This window comes from Crocodylus porosus, unplaced genomic scaffold (genome assembly GCF_001723895.1).
Source record: "Crocodylus porosus isolate Cpor-Errol unplaced genomic scaffold, CroPor_comp1, whole genome shotgun sequence".
In the NCBI taxonomy this organism is placed as follows: domain Eukaryota; kingdom Metazoa; phylum Chordata; order Crocodylia; family Crocodylidae; genus Crocodylus; species Crocodylus porosus.
Window position 1 is genome coordinate 46,394,367 of NW_017728918.1, and position 17,737 is coordinate 46,412,103.

A 17,737-nucleotide genomic window follows, 5' to 3' on the forward strand; every position below is an offset into this window, starting at 1 on the left:
GCCTGCAGTTCTACCTGGCGCCGCCGGCCGAGAGCGTCTCGCTCGCCGAGTTCGAGAGCTTCGCGGTGGACCGCCTGCGCCGTGAGTCCCCCGGGGCTGGCTGCGGGCCAGCAGCGCGCGCGGGAGCGAGAGGCGCAGCAGATTGGGCGGCGAGTCAAGGGAGGGACCCTGGTGCTCTGCCCAGCATCGGCTGGGCCTCGCTTGCCGCCTGGGGCTCCTGTCAGCACTGGTGGTTGGGGTGGGGCGCGCAGCTAATGGGGAGTGTGGCCCCTGCCGGTCAGAAGTTTTAGCTCTGACCTAAAACTGGTAGGGAGGGTGGGGTAGGTGAATGTGAAACACTTGTCACCCTCCTTCGCTGCCTCAAATGGTTTTTAAGACCTAGGAGATAAAGCCTTGGCTGGGGTGATCCGGTTGGGGATGGTCCCACTTTGGACTGTATCAGTGGGTCTCAACTTTTTTTGTATCAGGCCCCATTTGTAAACACAGATGGCCAGTTCCCACCCAGTGAGTAGCTGAAGTAGAAAACAGGCCCCTGGCCCTGCTGATGCCCCCCCACTCATGACTCCCATGTCCCAGCCACCCAGTGTGTGTGTATGGGGGGGGGGCCCAAGCAGTTCCTAGCAAGGGAAAACCCACCATTTCTCATGTCCTTCTGTTGAAGGAGAATCCAGTTTTAACATTTGTTTGCAACCTTTTCATATATTCTTGCTACCCATGGGTTGAGAAAAGCTGGACTAGATGATCTCCTGAGGTCCTTTCCAACCCAAATTTTCTATGGTTCAGTACTGTCACATTTCAACAAAACCAAAACTGGGTAGAATGCTGGGCCTGCCTGCCTGCCTTCCTCCTCCGTTTCTTTCTTTCTTTAAAACAATAATTAGATTTCTTTTCTATATTATACTAGGTGCTCATACTGCTCTTTGTGTTTTTTATTTTTAAATTACTTTAGTACTCAAAATAGTTGAGAATCTTGGTGTGAAATACCTGAAAGGTACTGATGAATACAAAAGCAAGCTGGAACATGAACTTCGAAAACTTAAATTTCCATATAAAGTAAGTAATTGGAACAAGAACCTTTCCTACCTTTGTGTCCACATCGTGTCTCCTGTGGGAAATTTTATGTGTATATATATAGCAGCCTTAGTCTGTTTGTCTGTAATGGGTTATTTGCACTCAGATTGGTTGTCTGAAATAACCAATCAGAGTGCCCCCAAGAGCATTTGGGGCAGGAGGTGGCAGCCAGAGCACTGCCATGGTGGCGGGGACAGAGAAGACGGGTGTGAGGCCAGGGAGGAGCGGGCCTGGATGAAGAGTGGGGTGGGACATGGGGCTCAGTCCCTGCCCGCCCTGGTTGTTCTTGATGGGCAATTTTCTAGTTGTGAATAATAATACACTTATAGAATTTATACACTGGGCACTATTCAAGAACTCAACCAATTTTATAGAAGCAAGTTTTCCTTTTTTTCCTGTATAATTTAAATACAGTTTTTGTTATTACTTATTTGGGTCAGTTTGGAATCTTTCATTTGTACTGAAGTTAGTGCAAATTTAGGGTCTGCAAGATAATGTTCTGCAGTCTGTAGGGCTTTGTAATATGAAGAATAAATTCTAGTTTGCTGTTTTCAGCTAGCAGTAGTATCAAAAGGATAACCACTGTACTAATTAATACCTTGCGTTACCAGGGGTGGGCCAAAAGCCCCATATCCACTCATATATTGTGCTTGTGGCTTAGTGCCTCCCCCTCCCCCCCCCAACATGCCACCAGCCCACATGGCAAGAAAACTGCCTCATCCTGCCTGGTGCCAAGTAGGGGGCCAATCTCAGGAAGGGGGCATGTATGTTACAATTCTATGAAATATTTAATGATAAATATCTCTGAGTTATGTGATGTGAAAGTTGAGGTTTAGCATTTAGTTAACTTTTTAAAATTAATTTTCTTTTTCTGCTCTAAGCTGATGCATGTGCTCTTTTATGAAAATTACAGGCTTTGGCTGAAGATGATTACGATGCAAGGAGGAAAGACCATATCTCTCATTTCATACTGCGTCTTGCTTATTGTCAATCGTAAGTGTGTTTTTGAGTTAATATGTATTTTAATTTCTAGCATGTTGATAAAAATTAATGTGTGATGGCTGTTTATTAAGAGACTGCTTTTCTTTGACTTGGGTAAAGATGTGGTCTCAGTTTAGAAACTTGGTCAGGAAAAATTTCATATTTGGAGTGTGATGTGCAGGATGAAAACTGGAGGATAATTATTTTTATACACCGATGAAGCATAAGTAGATATCACCACAATTATTATGTACCAAGTTAGTGTGTTTCTTTAAAAAGCATTCAGGATTGATCAGTCTTCTCCATTGCCTTGTGTTCTCATTGATAGTCCGGGTTCAGTGCTTTTGACTATTGTTCCCAGTATTAGACCGGTCACTCTCTAAATACTGTGCGTGTTACACACCACACCCATGCACTTTATTTTTTGAAAGGCAGAATGAAGGAAAAAAAGAGCTTCCCTTGAAAGTACTGTAAGTGTGGTATTTTTACAAGGAAAACAACTGGCAGCTGGATTTGGTATGGAGGTGAGGGTGAGCAAAAACCTGTGGCTGCTCTGTTAACTACCTTGCTGCAGGATGTGGCAGGTACTGTTGGCTGAGCTGAACTTCCTGAGTCCTCTTTCTTCTCAAGCCGAGGCAGAGGAACAGTCAGCTGTGCTGACTGAGTCAGCTGAGAGCTCACCCAGCTCAAGAAGAGGAGTGAACACTTTGGCTTGAATAAGGTCAGGCCCTCACCTGATTGTAGGTGTTACTGACTGTCCACTCAGCTCAGCTTGAGAAGAGAAGAGGGGCTAGGCAGTTTGACTCATCCAGCGATGCCTGCCTTGTCAGCTTAGGGCCCAGTCTTGCTCTAGCTGAGCTACTGAGCCACTCCTCAGTTAGGTGAGCCCCCAGCTGATGAGACCAATGCCACTGGCTATGTACTTGGCTCAGGAAGAGTGAAACAGCATGGTTACCACAGGATTGGACTGTCTTTCCCTGCTTTTTTTCATTTAAGCTATGCATCCCAATTTCTAGCTAATTTTCAGGAAAAGCCACCCGTGTTGTACTTGAGTAAATATGGCAACTCACCAATTATAAAACACTCCCTGGTACCAGGCCTACATTCATTCATTAAACAATTGTCTAGGTACATAGTTGGCTGTTACCTCTAGCTCACAATGTAAACAGCCTTGGCTTTGTCAGACCAGTAAGGGTAAAGCTAGTGAAACAGAATTTGTGCCTAAAGGTATTGAAGCATTTGTTACACAAACTATTTCTCCTGAATCCAGCCTTGATTGATTACCTTGTATTTTCATAACTTTTAAATTCAGGAAATATTTTTAATAGTCTGTAACATGGATCAATATGTACTGGTGGCTCTCAATTCATGAGCTGCAAAATTGCTATGAGTATGCTGCAAGGACAGGTTCAGGGTTAGGGGTAGGTTGAGCCTATCAAATATTCCTGTGGCTGTAGGTGACATTGTGCTGTGATGCCATGTTACTCCTTGTGTGCTGTTTCCTGAGCTGGCAATAGTACATCTGTCTCTGGTGCAGTGCTGTAGGTGATAAAATTAGCTTTGCTTCAGGACTGTGCTAGACAGCCTGGATGCAATGCATGCATTAACATAGCTGTACTGATTCTGGTTTGGGAGGGTGCATATGTGGAGTTAGCTTGGGGTGGGTCTTCACAGTGCTTTTATGTATCTCTGTAGTGCTGTACTAATGCAGCCACACAATATTACTGGTTGTGGAAGTCTTATGGACCACTTTATACAGGTTAAGGTAGACTGGGATCAAATGTGAGAAACTCTGAGATTTTAGCTTTATCTAGTATAATTCCTTTTGTTTTCAGTCTCTGTACTTGCTGGTCTATTTGCTCAGATCTAAGACACTACTGAATTTAAGATGACCCTCTAGTTACTATATTTTATACATGGAAAACTAATTTTAAAAATTATAAATATTCTATGTATGGAATCTAATTATGCTGGGGGGGTATCTTTAATTCACACCCCCTCCACTGCTTCAGGGGGGCAGGCAGTGGAGAGGCAGGTGGTATGGGAAGGTTAAGAAGATTGCTCCCTGTTTGTGCCTTCCCCCCAGGCCTCTGCTTCTTCTTTCCCTCCCTTTACCCTTGTTCTGTGTTGGCAGGCTCTGTTCCAGTTCTAGGCTGGGGCACTGAGCATGGTCCAGCTCAACCCCATAGCAAACCACTGGGGCTTTGCTCAGTACTCCCGGCTGTAGTGCATGGACAGGACTTGCCAGCACTCGGCAAGGGTAAGTGGGACGGGGCAGATGAGGGAGCAGGGGTTGTGGGTGGGGAGGAGATAGCAGGATGCAGAGGCAGCAGGGGGTATAGGCAGCAGCTGTAGCCATGGCCCTGACCCAAGGTAGGAGCTTGAGCCTTGGCCTCAGCAGCTGCCTGTCCGCTTCTTAGGACTTGATTCTAAGATGAGGCTTCCCCCCCTGGTTAAATGGTGGAGAGAGGGAACAGAGTTGAGTAAATACAGTATGTCGCTTAAATTTCACTAATAATAAGTTAGAGGATAGATCATGCGATAAAAAATGTGTTGGATGTTGGCTTTACAAGAAAAATTACTGTTTGAATTGTCAAATCAAACAGGTTGTTAGAACTAAAAAAAAAAAAAAAAAATTCTAGTGAATACAATTTTACTTCACCTTGCTGCACGTGACAGCATCTTGTTTCAGATTTTCTTCCTTAATTCTGTGTTGGAGGTCTTACCATTTTAAAAATAAAACATTTATCCTAAATCACAAAGTGATTTTTGGACAAAACTTGTCTCCCTCTTGTCTTCTTTTTAGAGAGTTTTGGCAACAGGCAATGTTATCCTAATCTGGAGTTGTAAGTTCTGTCGTTGGCTTGGATTCTGTACCTGGAGAGAGGCATTTTATTCTTCTTTGCCTCACTTCTCACTTTGAAATATATCGATATAAAAATACTATGTAAGAATTGATTGTTCAACTAAACTCTAACTATTGCAGCATTAAAGTTCCTGAAGAGTGAGGTTAGCAGGGGTGGGTAAAATACGGCCGGAAGCCAATTCTGACCTGCCAAGGAATTTTGTTTGGCTTGCAGTGGGTTCCTCGGCCCTGCCTGGCCTAGGTGCAGGGGACAGACTGGGTTGCGGCTCACGTGACCGGTCCTGCCGCCCCCAGGAATGCAATGGGCTTGGGGTGGCGTGGTAGCCAAACTTGCCTCTTGGCAACCCTTCCAGCTGCTACTGCTAGCTTCTGCTGCCCAGGCACTCTAGTCCACCCACCCTGCACTCATTGCTGGGAGTGTTGGAGAGAGTGGGTGGGAGGGGTCTCCATGGAGACTGGTTTGGGACCTACATAGGCAGGGAATGCTTGGTGAGGAGGATGGGATGGTGTCGCAGGGAGGCAGGAGTAGCATCTTGTGGGGGGTGGGCCTAGGGCAGAGCCACAATCTGCTGCCCGCACATCCCTGCCATAGGCTCTAGTTCCATGGGAAGAAGATTGTGCAGAGTGGATCGTGGCTCTGCCCTAGGCCCTGGCCACGTGTTATCCCCACCCATAATTCCAGCCCTGGCCCTATCCATCCTGCTCCTGAATGCTGCTCCCCATTCTCCTGCAGCCCCATTCCATCCTTTTGGCTGGGTGCCCTGCCTATGCAGGTTCTGGTTGATCTCCAGAAAGACCCCAGGATCACTGGGCCATGACAGTGCAGGGCCAGGGAGGGGCAGAGCCGTGATCTGTTCCCTGCAGGCCCCTACCTGAGGACCTGTGCCTGTTGCAGGGGCGTGCAGGGATTGGATTGTGACTTTGTACCAGGACCTGGCCCCACAGTCTTAATCCCAACCCTGGCCCTGCCCCCAGATATTGCTCCCCACCCACCTGCGTCCCCATCCTAGCTGCTTGTCTGTGTGTGGGGCAGAGCCACTTAGGGAGTTTTGGTGAGCTATTACAAGTGTGAGGGGTGCTGACCTGGCCTGTGACACCTTGTCAAAACTCCCTAAGTGGCCCTCCGGCCCAAATAATTGCCCATCCCTGGGTTAGTGATAGTACAGGAAATATACAAAAGGCAAGTTGTATTTTGTTTTTTTGGCAATATGTTTTATTGGGAATATATTTTAATGACCAACTGTAGAGTTTGGGGAGAGATTAGATAAGCTTTTGGGCATGCTGTGCTCTTCTTTCAGTCTGGTTCAATAAAAGATATTAAGAAAACAAAACCTTGCTTCTTGAGAAGTGAGGCACTTACCCAGAAAAGCTGTCCTGGGCCGTCTTATAACCACAGTAGGGGTACTGTTTGAGTAGAAAAGATTGGTACTTAGCTTCCATCTCAAACTTTGTTTTCTTCTTTTTGGAAATGTACATCAGTAAAATAAATAAGCATCTTAAGCTTTGTAACACCTTTTGCAGACAAAGATACCACACTGAAATCTGAAATATACATAGTATTTTCATTCACTATTAAAATATAGTCAATCTTGAGGAATAATTGTGCTATGTATTACACACTGGATTAAGACCAGGAGGTGAAATAGTATAGCAAAATATTACTGTACACCAGTTTGTAGTTCTAGGATGTAAACATTTGGTACAGATCAATAACTATTGCTTTATGTTTGTGTGTTCATTTTGCTGAAAAGGGTTTAGACAAAAGTGTGATCACAAATCTGTGTAATTTTAGTGTCAAGTAATCTACAATAAGAATGTGCTGGTAGCTAAAATGTTTCTATAGTGGTCTTTTAATTTTGTTTTATGGGCAAACAGTGCCACCCAGAGGTGTATATATGCAGTTATCACTCTTTTCTGCTTCATTCTTGCTTTGTAATATGAATGGTCTATTATCTTGTGGTGTCTCTATAGCTAGACTTGACCATCCATAGTTGGAATCTACACGAATCCTATAACTTCACTGCTTTTCTCACCCTGACCAGCAGCCTGGTTGTAATCTCTGATTCACTCTCCTAGGTGCTTAAATCCAGGCTGCTTTTAAATTGGGTTGGTTGTTACTATGTAAGACCAAACTTTTGTCTATATTGGCGTAATGAAAACTCTTATCCAAGCTCTTATTTCGTATCTCTATTACAGCAACATTTTCTTTCTTGGTCCTTGACAGATGAACTTTTGTCTTGCTTACATCAATTCAAAACATGGCTTTAAAGAGAGATTTCCTAGCTTGTTGATTTCCTTTGTCACTTTCTTTTACTGCATCAAATGCAAAGTTTGTGGAAAGGGATTTGAAAGAAAAGACCATCTACTCGATGATACCCCTGTTAGCATCCATATGCTTTCAAAATGTTGGCTCTCTGCTCTGCTCTAATGACACCAGCCTTTATTTGCCATTAAAAAAATATTTTAAATAATTGTCTTTGCACTTTCATATGTGCTGTTCCATCACATGGAAAACTTCTCTGTAAATATCTAGAAAGCTTCTTTTTGCTATGGTGGCTGAAAAATCACACAGCAAGAGTTATGTATTTGGTTTGCGGAGACCACTGCTGATCATGCCAACCACTATTGCTTTGTTTGTGCTCATGTCTCTGTTTTCACTATACTCTAGATTGAAACCCCCCGTTTGTATACTATTTAGGATTCTGGCGTTCTGTTCCATAAGACACTATTATAGCACAAATTAAGTATTCAATTATTAGTTTCTGGTATTTAATATATGACTGTTTATGATGGTTTAGACTTAATGGCTACAAAGGTCCATTATTGGTGGCTTTGTTTAATAAACTGCAGATGCTTTCAGAAATTGGTACTTCTTAAATGGACTGAGTTTTAGCATATGGGTTCACAAAAAATGCTGCTTTTTTTTCTAATACTTTCTCTAGGGTATGATGAATTCTAAGAACTTTTTCCTTATGAAAAACATTTTAGACTGAAATTAATGTAGGGATTACAAGTGGATTTATTTCATCACTAATTCAGCTAGGTTGACAAAAAATGTCCTTTAGTGTTTTGGTACAAAGGAAGAAGCATATGCTTTCTACCCCAAAGATTCCTGAACCTCGTGTTTTTGATTCTCCCTTGGAGAGCAAAACACTTGGGTACAATGGCATGATGCTGAATTAGTATGCTATCTGCTACTGTGATGCGTTTGTCTCAGGATACTTACTTTCCTCTGACCAAGATCATCGTAACACCAGAACATGAAGAAATAGTCTTACTTCCCCATCAGTCGGGAAACTACTTGCAGGATTGTACCACTTAAAGGAGGCAAAAGGATCTTCTATTTCTTCCGTCAACATTGTAGAATCATAGGTGAGCTATTCTTGTATACTGAGCTAGCTAATTAAACCAAGTGCATAGCTCAGACCTAAATATTGACAGCTATAGAAAGTTCATGGAGGCTGTTGGTGATGAGATTGATTGAACACACTTGCAGTTAACTGGGAAAGAAAATTACATTCCATGTTGATTGTATGATCTGGCCCACTGGCACCTCATCCTGTCTGACCTCCTCATATGTGCTAAAATTCAAGGAAGTAAAAAAATTAGTCAACATGTTAAACAGTTTTGCCTGTTCTGTGTGCGTAAGCCAATGAAGAGCAGTTATGCCCATTGCTCAGGGAAGTCATTGCAGATTTCTGAAAAGCAATGTAACCAAATGCCCTGAAACAAGGCAGTGATTTGCCCAGTCCTTTAGAAGCCAGCATTTAACCCTGAAGACCTTTCTTTGACTAGTGTCATGTTTCTAACCTCCCATTCCTGGGCAAAATAACTGAAATGAAATTACCATGTTCCCACCATATTATATCAGCTAACGTTATGAATATCATAGCTAGAATTCAGACTAAGGCACAGCCTAGAGATTCTTGTAGCATCATTAAAAATGACTTTCATGGCCATGGACACAGATCCCTAATCAGACTGGTGAACAGGTTGACTTCCCCCCCCCAGTTTCTTGAGCTTCAGTGTGTAATTTTGCAGTCTGTGATTGTAGTAAGACCAAAAGGTGCTAAGAGATGGGAGGAATGCTTCAGTGACTCCAGGTCCTCTCTACACTAATTCTTGTTAGTATTAGTAACAACCCTACAGTAGGCCTTTGCTGGTGGGATAACACAGGCATCCATACTTTCCCCTCTTCTTTTCAGCTTCTACATTAGACTATTGGAAAAAAATAAAGTCATGGACTTGGCTAACAATAATGTATTGATTCTTAACTCCTAGCATTACTGTCTCTACTAACATGTCAGCATGCCTACATGAAATGAGCTCTTCAGTGAAGAACAGCCAAGTAGAACAGCTAGGGCAAGATGAAAATCATACAGGTCAAAGAGGGGACACGCTTTTGAAGGGCTAATCTGCATGTTTTCTCTACTTTCTATGCAGGAGACATCCTCCATTTGTCAAAATTGACAGAAATCTGTTCTGATTCTTTCTAAAAAAATATCATGTTACTTATCTAAGCTTAAAATGTCTTTTCATGTATGAGGACCTCCTACAGTAATTCATATTTTGTCACCTTCAGTCTTGGTTACTGTAATCCTTTTTTTTCTGAAGCTGAATCAAGATTATACATGGGTTCCATATGGTAATTGCCCCCCCTCCCTTCATGGTTGCTGTGAGCATGTTATACCTGTGCTCGGTTTTGCTGTGTCTTGACAACTCTGCACGACAACCTTTAATGGCTTTGAAAATTAGATCTAAAGCCTTGTCTGAAAATAAAATAATTTGGTATGTGCATTGCCATAACAACTGTGCTTGTCTAGGGCAAAGCAGAACTTTGCCCCTGAAAGACCTAGCAGAGACTCTTTGGTAATTCAGTGTTGAACTGTTGCAGATGGTACTTAATAGGGCTGTGCGACGTTTTGGGTGCTGATTCGATTTGGAGGAGATTCGGTGGTCGAATCTCCAAATCTGAATTGAATCTGGAGACGGGTAAGAAGGTCTGAATTGATTTGGAAAAGATTGAGAGCTTTGGTGATTCGGGCAGAGTCAGGCTTGACACCGCAGGGACTCTGTCCGGGTAAGTAGGGGGTTGGGGAAGGAGGACCTGGAAGAGTGGGGAGGGTGGAAACTGATGTCTGAAAAACTAAGCACTTGTGTGGTTTATAGAGTCTGTGGAGACTGTTGTCCCCCTGGAACCAAATGAAATGTGAGAATTTATTTTAGAAGTCATGAAAACTGTTTTTGCGAAATTAATATTTTTTCTCCAGTAAATTACATATGAAATCTACTTTTCTGAAGAGCTGTTGTATCAGATAAAACGCTGAACTCAGTCTTTTGAATAGTGAAGCAGAGGAATTTTCTTTTTCTAAGTATAAATATCCATAATATAGCATTAAATAATCCTTGTTATCTAAACCCCTCCCCAAAAAAACAACTCCCCCCTGCCCCTCCTCCCCCAATATGTCTTTTGGCTTTTAAGGGAGAATAATCTTGGCACCTGCAGAGCATTATTCTTTTTTGTAGGTGAAATTAAGTGCATCTTACACTAGGAGCACCATGCTGTGACTTCTGATTACATTCGGCCTTAAATATAGTTTTAAGTGTGCAAGGAATAATGAATGATTTGATTATATATATATTTTTTTCTTTTGACTTCCACCACAGTGAGGATCTCAGACGTTGGTTCATTCAACAAGAAATGGACCTCTTCCGATACCGGTTCAATGAGCTCTCTGACCCTTTGGTTCAACAATTCCTGGAATATGTTAATTTGTTGTATGAACCTGTAAGTATGGTACTTTGAGGAGTTTTGGTTGTTTTTCATTTTATAGTTTCAGGAAACTTTTCTTTGAGGTAAGTTGAAATGTTTACACAGTAGAAGTTATGAACACTTGTACAGAGGAAAAAAATTCTCTCAAAACTCTTGAGACTGGGAAATATGGGCAACAAAAATGATAGCAGCTTATGCAGCATTATTTTGTGCTCAATTAATTCCAAATAAAATGGCATTTTGAACGTTTTGCCTCATTTATAAAAAATGTGTGTTTCTGTTAATGAGAGAACAACATACACAAAAATCTTATGGAAGCTTGAAATAAGAGTTACAATTTTACAGTAGTTATGGCTCTGGAAAGGTGGCTGTGGTTTCCATATAAGACTCTGTATACTAATTACACTGAAGTATAAATGCTCATATTAGACTTACCTTGTTGATTGCTATAAATATACATTAAAATGTAGATTAAAATGTAGTATCAAACTAAAGATATTTAAAGAGAAACTAGATTTGTATTCTTTTGACTCCCCTCTTCTTCCCCCCATCCTGATGTCCTTCTGCCCAGGGGATAGAAAGATTGTCAGCCAGCTATGAGATGCTTACTGTCATTTGCACACATGATCCTAACATAGGACGTGCTGTTAGGCCTCTAGAATATGTCACATTAAGTGCATGTATAATGTGTTAATCACACACAGGCAATTTTACCCCACAAGATAAAATGGCAACCAGCCACAAAAATGTCATTTGTTCACTATGGAATATCTTTGTGGCTGGTGTGTATACTGCTTTAAATTTAAATGTGTGGCATGCTTCCTCCACCAACCCACTGTGCTCTGCTATCCCTTACCTTTGCTGGTAGCAGCTCTGTCCCAGGACAGGACTGGTTGCAAAACTCCCTGTTGGCTCAATGCTGGGGAGGCTGTTAGGGAGCCAGATGCTCTCTCCCTTTCTTTATAATACTACTTGAAGCCTAACCTAAATTAATTTAATGTTGTTTTGTCTGTGATGTTATATATTTGAGGGGAAAAATAAATCCACTCTGAAGTGAAATGTTTTACCTGGAGCATTTATTTGTGCATATTGCATAAAACAGAAATCATACAAAAGCTTTCCTTGTGGGAACATGGCACTTGTGTGGTGTTCTGGCTTTTTAAGTAATCATCCGAAGGATAAGGAATGTAAGTTCTGAAACTGGTGTTTATAACACAGAAATGAATTTTCTAGTAAGCTTTAATTGTTTTTAACTATTTTTTATTAACTTTTATGAACTTGTATAATGTGGAGGAAGATACTTGTATATAATCTTACATGTAAAGCTTTATGTCAGAATTATAACACAAGCTGTCAAAGTTCTGGATTCAGGGTTTCCTACAATTTGGGGTGCTTGGAACTAATATTGTAGATGGATAAATATGCATCTAAACTGCATTTCTGTATCTTTTCAGTAAAATAACTATGAGCAAAAGTTAAGAGTCTGTTCCTTTGATCTATTGCACCTAATTCTTCCTCATTAGGGAAAATTTGCATGCCTGTAGGCAGGACCTCATTTTTGATGAGTTCGTGGTAAGTTTCTTCCCCGGCCCCCCCCGGTGAACTTTTGGGTTGAGCAAACTGGGCACATAAGGATACATGTCAGGATTAGTTTCATATTAAAAAATCACATAATACTGCTATACCATTAGTCTCAGCTGCTGTTCTATTGTGGTGGAGTGTGAAAAAAAACTTTTCTGAGAAGCTGTTCTTTTTATTTTTTTGGTTTTGCTTTGTTTAGCTGGTAGAAATATAGTTTTAGCCTTGTGGATTCCCGTGGCTTTACTGACAAAGTGGTTTGTTTGGGCTTTATCCTGTTTAGTGGATTTCATTATATAACATCACCTAATTGGTTCTTCAACCAAGAATAAGGAGAATTGATTAAGTAATTTTGAGCTACAAGTTATTTAATTAACCTCATTATGGGGCCACTGTAAGTAACAGCAAGATGATAAAGTAGCACTCAGGGAATCATGAATAGTATGTTTACTCTTCTTGCATAGGGATACCATCTTGATTACTTTAATGCAGGGTTGTCAAACTCATCTGGCCAGTGTGGTGTGGACCCATAGCCCGACTGTGCCCCTAGCAAGCTGCAGCCCTGCTCCAGGACCTGCACTGCACGTGGTGCCCATTCCTGCTGGTCTGGGATATGTTCCATGCTCTGGCTGGGCCAGGACACATGTTGCATATGGTGTCTGCCCCCACTGGTCCAGGACTGTGGCACCCATTCTGGCTGGTATGGAATGCGTGCTGCATGTGGCATTTGTCAGGGAACTTCATGCAGCACAGATCCTGGAGCAGGTGCAGTGCAGTGCAGTCCCAGGCTGATGGGGGTGTGCGCCATTTCCAATGCAGTTCCTGGACTAGCTGGAATGGGCAGCTCATGCAACAAGGTCCCGAGCTATGTGCAGTATGCATCCTGGAGCAGCTGGAATGGGTATCATGTCAGTCTAGTTTGGCACAGGCCATGTGAGTAAACTGTGAGACCCAGGCCCAGGGCTGATTAAGTGGGCTCTGCAGGCTAGATCAGACTTGTGAGCTGTATCTCTTGCACCCCTTCTTTAATGGTATGCCATATGTATATAGAAAGTAAAAATTTGCTTTAAAAAAAAAAAAGTGCTTTAAAATGGTGCTCTGAAACCTTAGTGTCCTTAGCTTCTTTGAGTCCATCTAATTAAAAAGAGCTGAATTGTTAGGAATGCAATAAGTATCATTGCAACCTTTAAAAAACTGACAGATTGCAGGACTTGGTTTTTGTGGGGTACTCTAATTATCATGTTATCTGCTTGAAAAGAAACACAGCAATACAAAAGCAGTCCTGGAAGTTTCTGTATTGTGTAAGGCAGTGTTTCTCAACCCATGGTGTGGATACCCTTGGGGGTATGTGAGACACAGGCAGGGGGTATACACCTGCTGCATTTTGGTTTTTGCCTGCTCGGGCCAGAAGTTCTGACTGTTGTGTCTCCTGCTGTGTCTGGTGTACTGGGGCTTTCACTCCCCAGTGTCAGTGTGCTGGGGGACAGGGAGGGAGGCCCCACACTGTGGTGGAAAAAGTGGGACTTGGCTCGTGGTGGCAAAACCGGAAGTGCCACAGTGGGACTTCCAGTTTCACTTTTGCTGTGTCGATCGGCATGGGGTATGAAAGGTACCAGAGGTTGAGAACCACTGGTGTAAGGAATGGATACAAATGGTAAAGAGGCCAACTAGGCAGGGAAGCTTTTTTTGACTTACTGCTCACAAAAGGGAGAAAATGGTTGAGAAAGTGAAGGTGGAAGACAATTTGGGTGATGGGGGACCATGAAATTATAGTTGAAGATCATAAGGGGAGGAAAGAAGCAGAGCAGCAGGATAGGGACACTAGACTTCAGAAAAGAAGACTTTAACAAACTTGGGGAACAGGTAGGCAGGATTCTGTAGGAGACAACTCTGAAGGGAAAAGGAATCCATAGCTATCTGTAGTATAAGGAGGCTGTCTTAAAGGCATAGGTGCAAGCTATCCTGATGTGTCAGAAAAATGGAAAGTGCAACAGTAGACCAGCTTGGCTGGACAACAGTCTCTTCCATGACTCCTGTAGGAAGTGAGAACTTGGTCATAGTGGCCAATCGAAGCATGCAAAAGTGAAACCAGAAGTCCCACCATGGCACTTCTGGTTTTGCTGCTGCAACCCGAGTCCCACTTATAGCACCTTCATGTCCCACTGCTTGAGAGATCCTGCTCTATGGAACAAGACTAAGAGTAATTGCCTCAGGCTACAGCAGGGGAAATTTAAGTTGGAGATTAGCAAAACCTTTCTGACTCTTGAGGATGGTCAGGGACTGGTACAGGCTACTTAGAGAAATTGTGGAAGTGCCATCCTTGGAACTTTTCAAGAGCAGTCTAAACAGACTCTTGGTTGGATGGTTTAGTTGGGGCAATCCTGCCTTAAGCAGGGGGCTGGACTAGACAACCTTGTGCGATATCTTCCAGTTCTACTTTCCTGTCATTCTATTGCTCCTTGTGTTGCAGATACTTCATAATCTGCAGAGTTGCATGCTGAAGTCTAGAGGTCAAGTGTGAAAGGTAAAGGGAACTGTGAAACTTGCAGAAGCTCCTAAGCTCTTCAAGGAGAGGCAGGTATGAAGAGAAGAGAGAATATGAAGTATGAAAAGAATACTTTCTATTCCTGGTCAGTGTAAGTAGTGGGTAACCAGTTACTGTGAAAAGTTTTGAAGTTCAGAGATTGTTCTAGAAAGTAATATAGATTGTTTAGAGTCAATGTATAGGTTAACCAGTTCTTTCCAGTTTGTGAGGAGCAACTGGAAAATAACTTTTTCCCTAATTGGGCTCCCTAGAACTTTTATCAAAAAGTTATTCCCGACACACTTGGAGACTTGCTGGACTGCTGGTGCTCTGCTGTGTTTCCCTCCCAGCAGGTGCCTCAATAAAGACCCTCTTGAGAACCCTTAAGTCCTGTAATTTGGAAACATTGGTTAGTTGTTTAAGGAAAGCCTCGTCCACCTCTTCTGTCTGGTTTATTATAGCAGGCATCCACCCTGGCATCACCCTTGCTGTTCTCCACACTGACCTTGATTCAGAGACTTTCGATAGGTCTGCCTTTTGCTATGTATTGCAGCTCCAAACAAACGTGCATCTCGTATAAGGCAACACCTCTTTTTTTTTTTCCTCCCCCGCCTGTCTTGCTTTTATATAGGTTACGTGCTTCATGATGGTACTCAAGTCTTTGTTATTCTAATTGCATATCATTTTCTGAGTACTAGAATTTCCAGTTCTTCCTTCTTATTCCTCATGCTTCTCACATGAGTATTTAAACATTTTAGGTAACTAATAGATTATCCTAATTTCTCTTTGAGAACACTGGTAGAGTTTACTCTATTACGATCTCTTACTATGTTTTTATCCAGGTTCTCTGGCTCTCTTAATATTTTTTCCAGCTATACATATGACTGAATATAAGATCACTAAAAACCCCTTGCTTCTCACACCTTTAAAGTATGGGCTGGCAATCTTTGGCCTGTGGGCTGGATTTAACCTGCAGCAGCAGGGGGCTTTGCCTGGACTCCAGGTAATACCTTACAGATACTTCCTCCTCTCAAAATATAAGGTAAAAATACATTTTGAACTTTTGTTCTTAAGTTTGGTTTTTAAATCTTTGGGGAAGTGATGTTAACTGGCTGGCACACAATTTCATTTTGAAGGAAAATGGGTCAGTCTCATTTAGTTATTTGTTCTCTTCCATCCCTTTACCCAACAAATCATTATAGATGATTCTACAAGTTGCTGCCTCCAGACTCAAGCATGTGTCCTGAACAATGCCTCTGTTGTAGTTGAGGATTTATTTGGTTACATTTATGTTTATGCTGTCAGAGTAACTCTGCTTGATACATTCTTCCGACAGTGAAGACTATCTTTTCTGGTAGTTTAATCCAGGTTTAATCGGATGGCATTGGTAGATTGGGAAGGGGTACCTGTTGTACAATCCTGGCTTTATATGTTAGTGAACAAGAAATACTTGTATGTAAAATAGAAAGCAAATTCTTATTTAACAGGGGGAAATAAACCTTTTAAATTATTTTAAGCTATTGGATACTTTATCTAAAATGGTAATTGAGGAAAATCTCAATTCTAAATGCTTTCCATTCCAGAAGCATTCAGTGTTTTTTTTTTCCTTTTCCCCCCGTCATACTGTGATATCTATTCTGTATTTTGTCCCTGATAAGCTTTTCTTTTTTCCAAAGGTTAATGCTAATAGAATTTATATAAATAATTAAACATTTCAAATGGGTTACGGAATTTTCAACTCTCAAAAATATGTTACAGAATCTACATGCAAAGCCAACTACAAGAAGAGCACAGCTAGTCCTGAAGCAACACTCAAGAGAAGTAAATACTGACATTTATGGTGACAGGGCCCATCAAAGGGAATATGCAAACACAGGTGTGCAGTTGTGAGATTTGCATTTAATTTAGGAGATGAAAGCATTAAATTTTACTAGAATGAGCAATTACAGCTGATGATGGTGCCTGAGTTTCTGGCAGAAAAAGCAACTAAAATAGATTTGAAGATATTTCAGGGGAAATATTTGTTTTTTTGTTTTGTTTTGTGTGATTAACAATTTAGTATTTTCAAATTAAGGTTGTGTTTTTACATCTGAGGGAAATGTTTGTCTCAAAACGTGTCATACTGTGTGAGGCAGCTGTGTAAAACAGCATACTATTTTACAGATAAATTAGATGTTCTATTCTCTTTTGACTACTGAGGTGCTTCTGTCCTGAAGTAGGAGCTGGTCACTCTAGCATATTATGTTGTTGTTAAGGCCAAAGGGATCTTGTTAGTGCAGTTTCTAAAAATCTATGTTTTGGGGTAGCAGAAAGTATGAATTCACTTATAAAGACAAGGCAGTGACTGTTGCACTATCTTGTTATTGCAGCTGTTGTGTATAAAGTATAGCTAATATAATTTGGGAGTAGAATTTTTTTTGGTTAATCTTTCATGTTGGATACTTATTAAAGATGATACTGTGCAGCAGTATTCCCGAGCTTTGTTGTTTTGCTTATTATAGTGTTATTATGGAAGGCAAGGATTCTGAAACTTGTATAGTGTTTCATAGACACCTCCTTTCACTCTCATAGTACTGACATCTGCTTATTTTTTTCCAACAGGGAAATCATTTAATGCGTCTTTTTTTAGTCTTCAGAAACAAGGGTGAACTACCACATGGTTATCTAGATCTCTGCAGGCCACTAGAGGCTTTTATACATGTACCTTTATCATGCTGCAACATACCGGTGATTAATTGAGCCTGCTCCTCATGCAAGCTGACGTGCCCGGTGCTGTGTCATGCACATTTGTATATGTAAATGTGGTGGTGCATCAGTGTTTGGAAAATGGTGGCGTTGCACTTTTGAACTAAAACACATAGTTTCATAGTTTCATAGTAGCTAGAGTCGGAAGGGACCTAGGTAGATCATCTAGTCCGACCCCCTGCCTTGGCAGGAAAGAGCA

The 17,737-nt window shown here is 41.7% G+C and overlaps 1 protein-coding gene across 1 annotated transcript in view; it reads left to right on the forward strand.

Moving 5' to 3' along the window:
* Positions 1–2: 2 nt before the first annotated feature.
* The window catches only part of PRIM2 (primase (DNA) subunit 2), a gene marked incomplete at its 5' end in the record, with an annotated part of 238,709 nt that continues 220,974 nt past the window's right edge, over positions 3–17,737 (forward strand). The window contains 4 exons of the mRNA XM_019538153.1: positions 3–81; positions 950–1,053; positions 1,985–2,064; positions 10,586–10,706. Coding sequence (XP_019393698.1) covers positions 3–81; positions 950–1,053; positions 1,985–2,064; positions 10,586–10,706 — 384 coding nt within the window. The remainder of the gene's footprint in view (positions 82–949; positions 1,054–1,984; positions 2,065–10,585; positions 10,707–17,737) is intronic.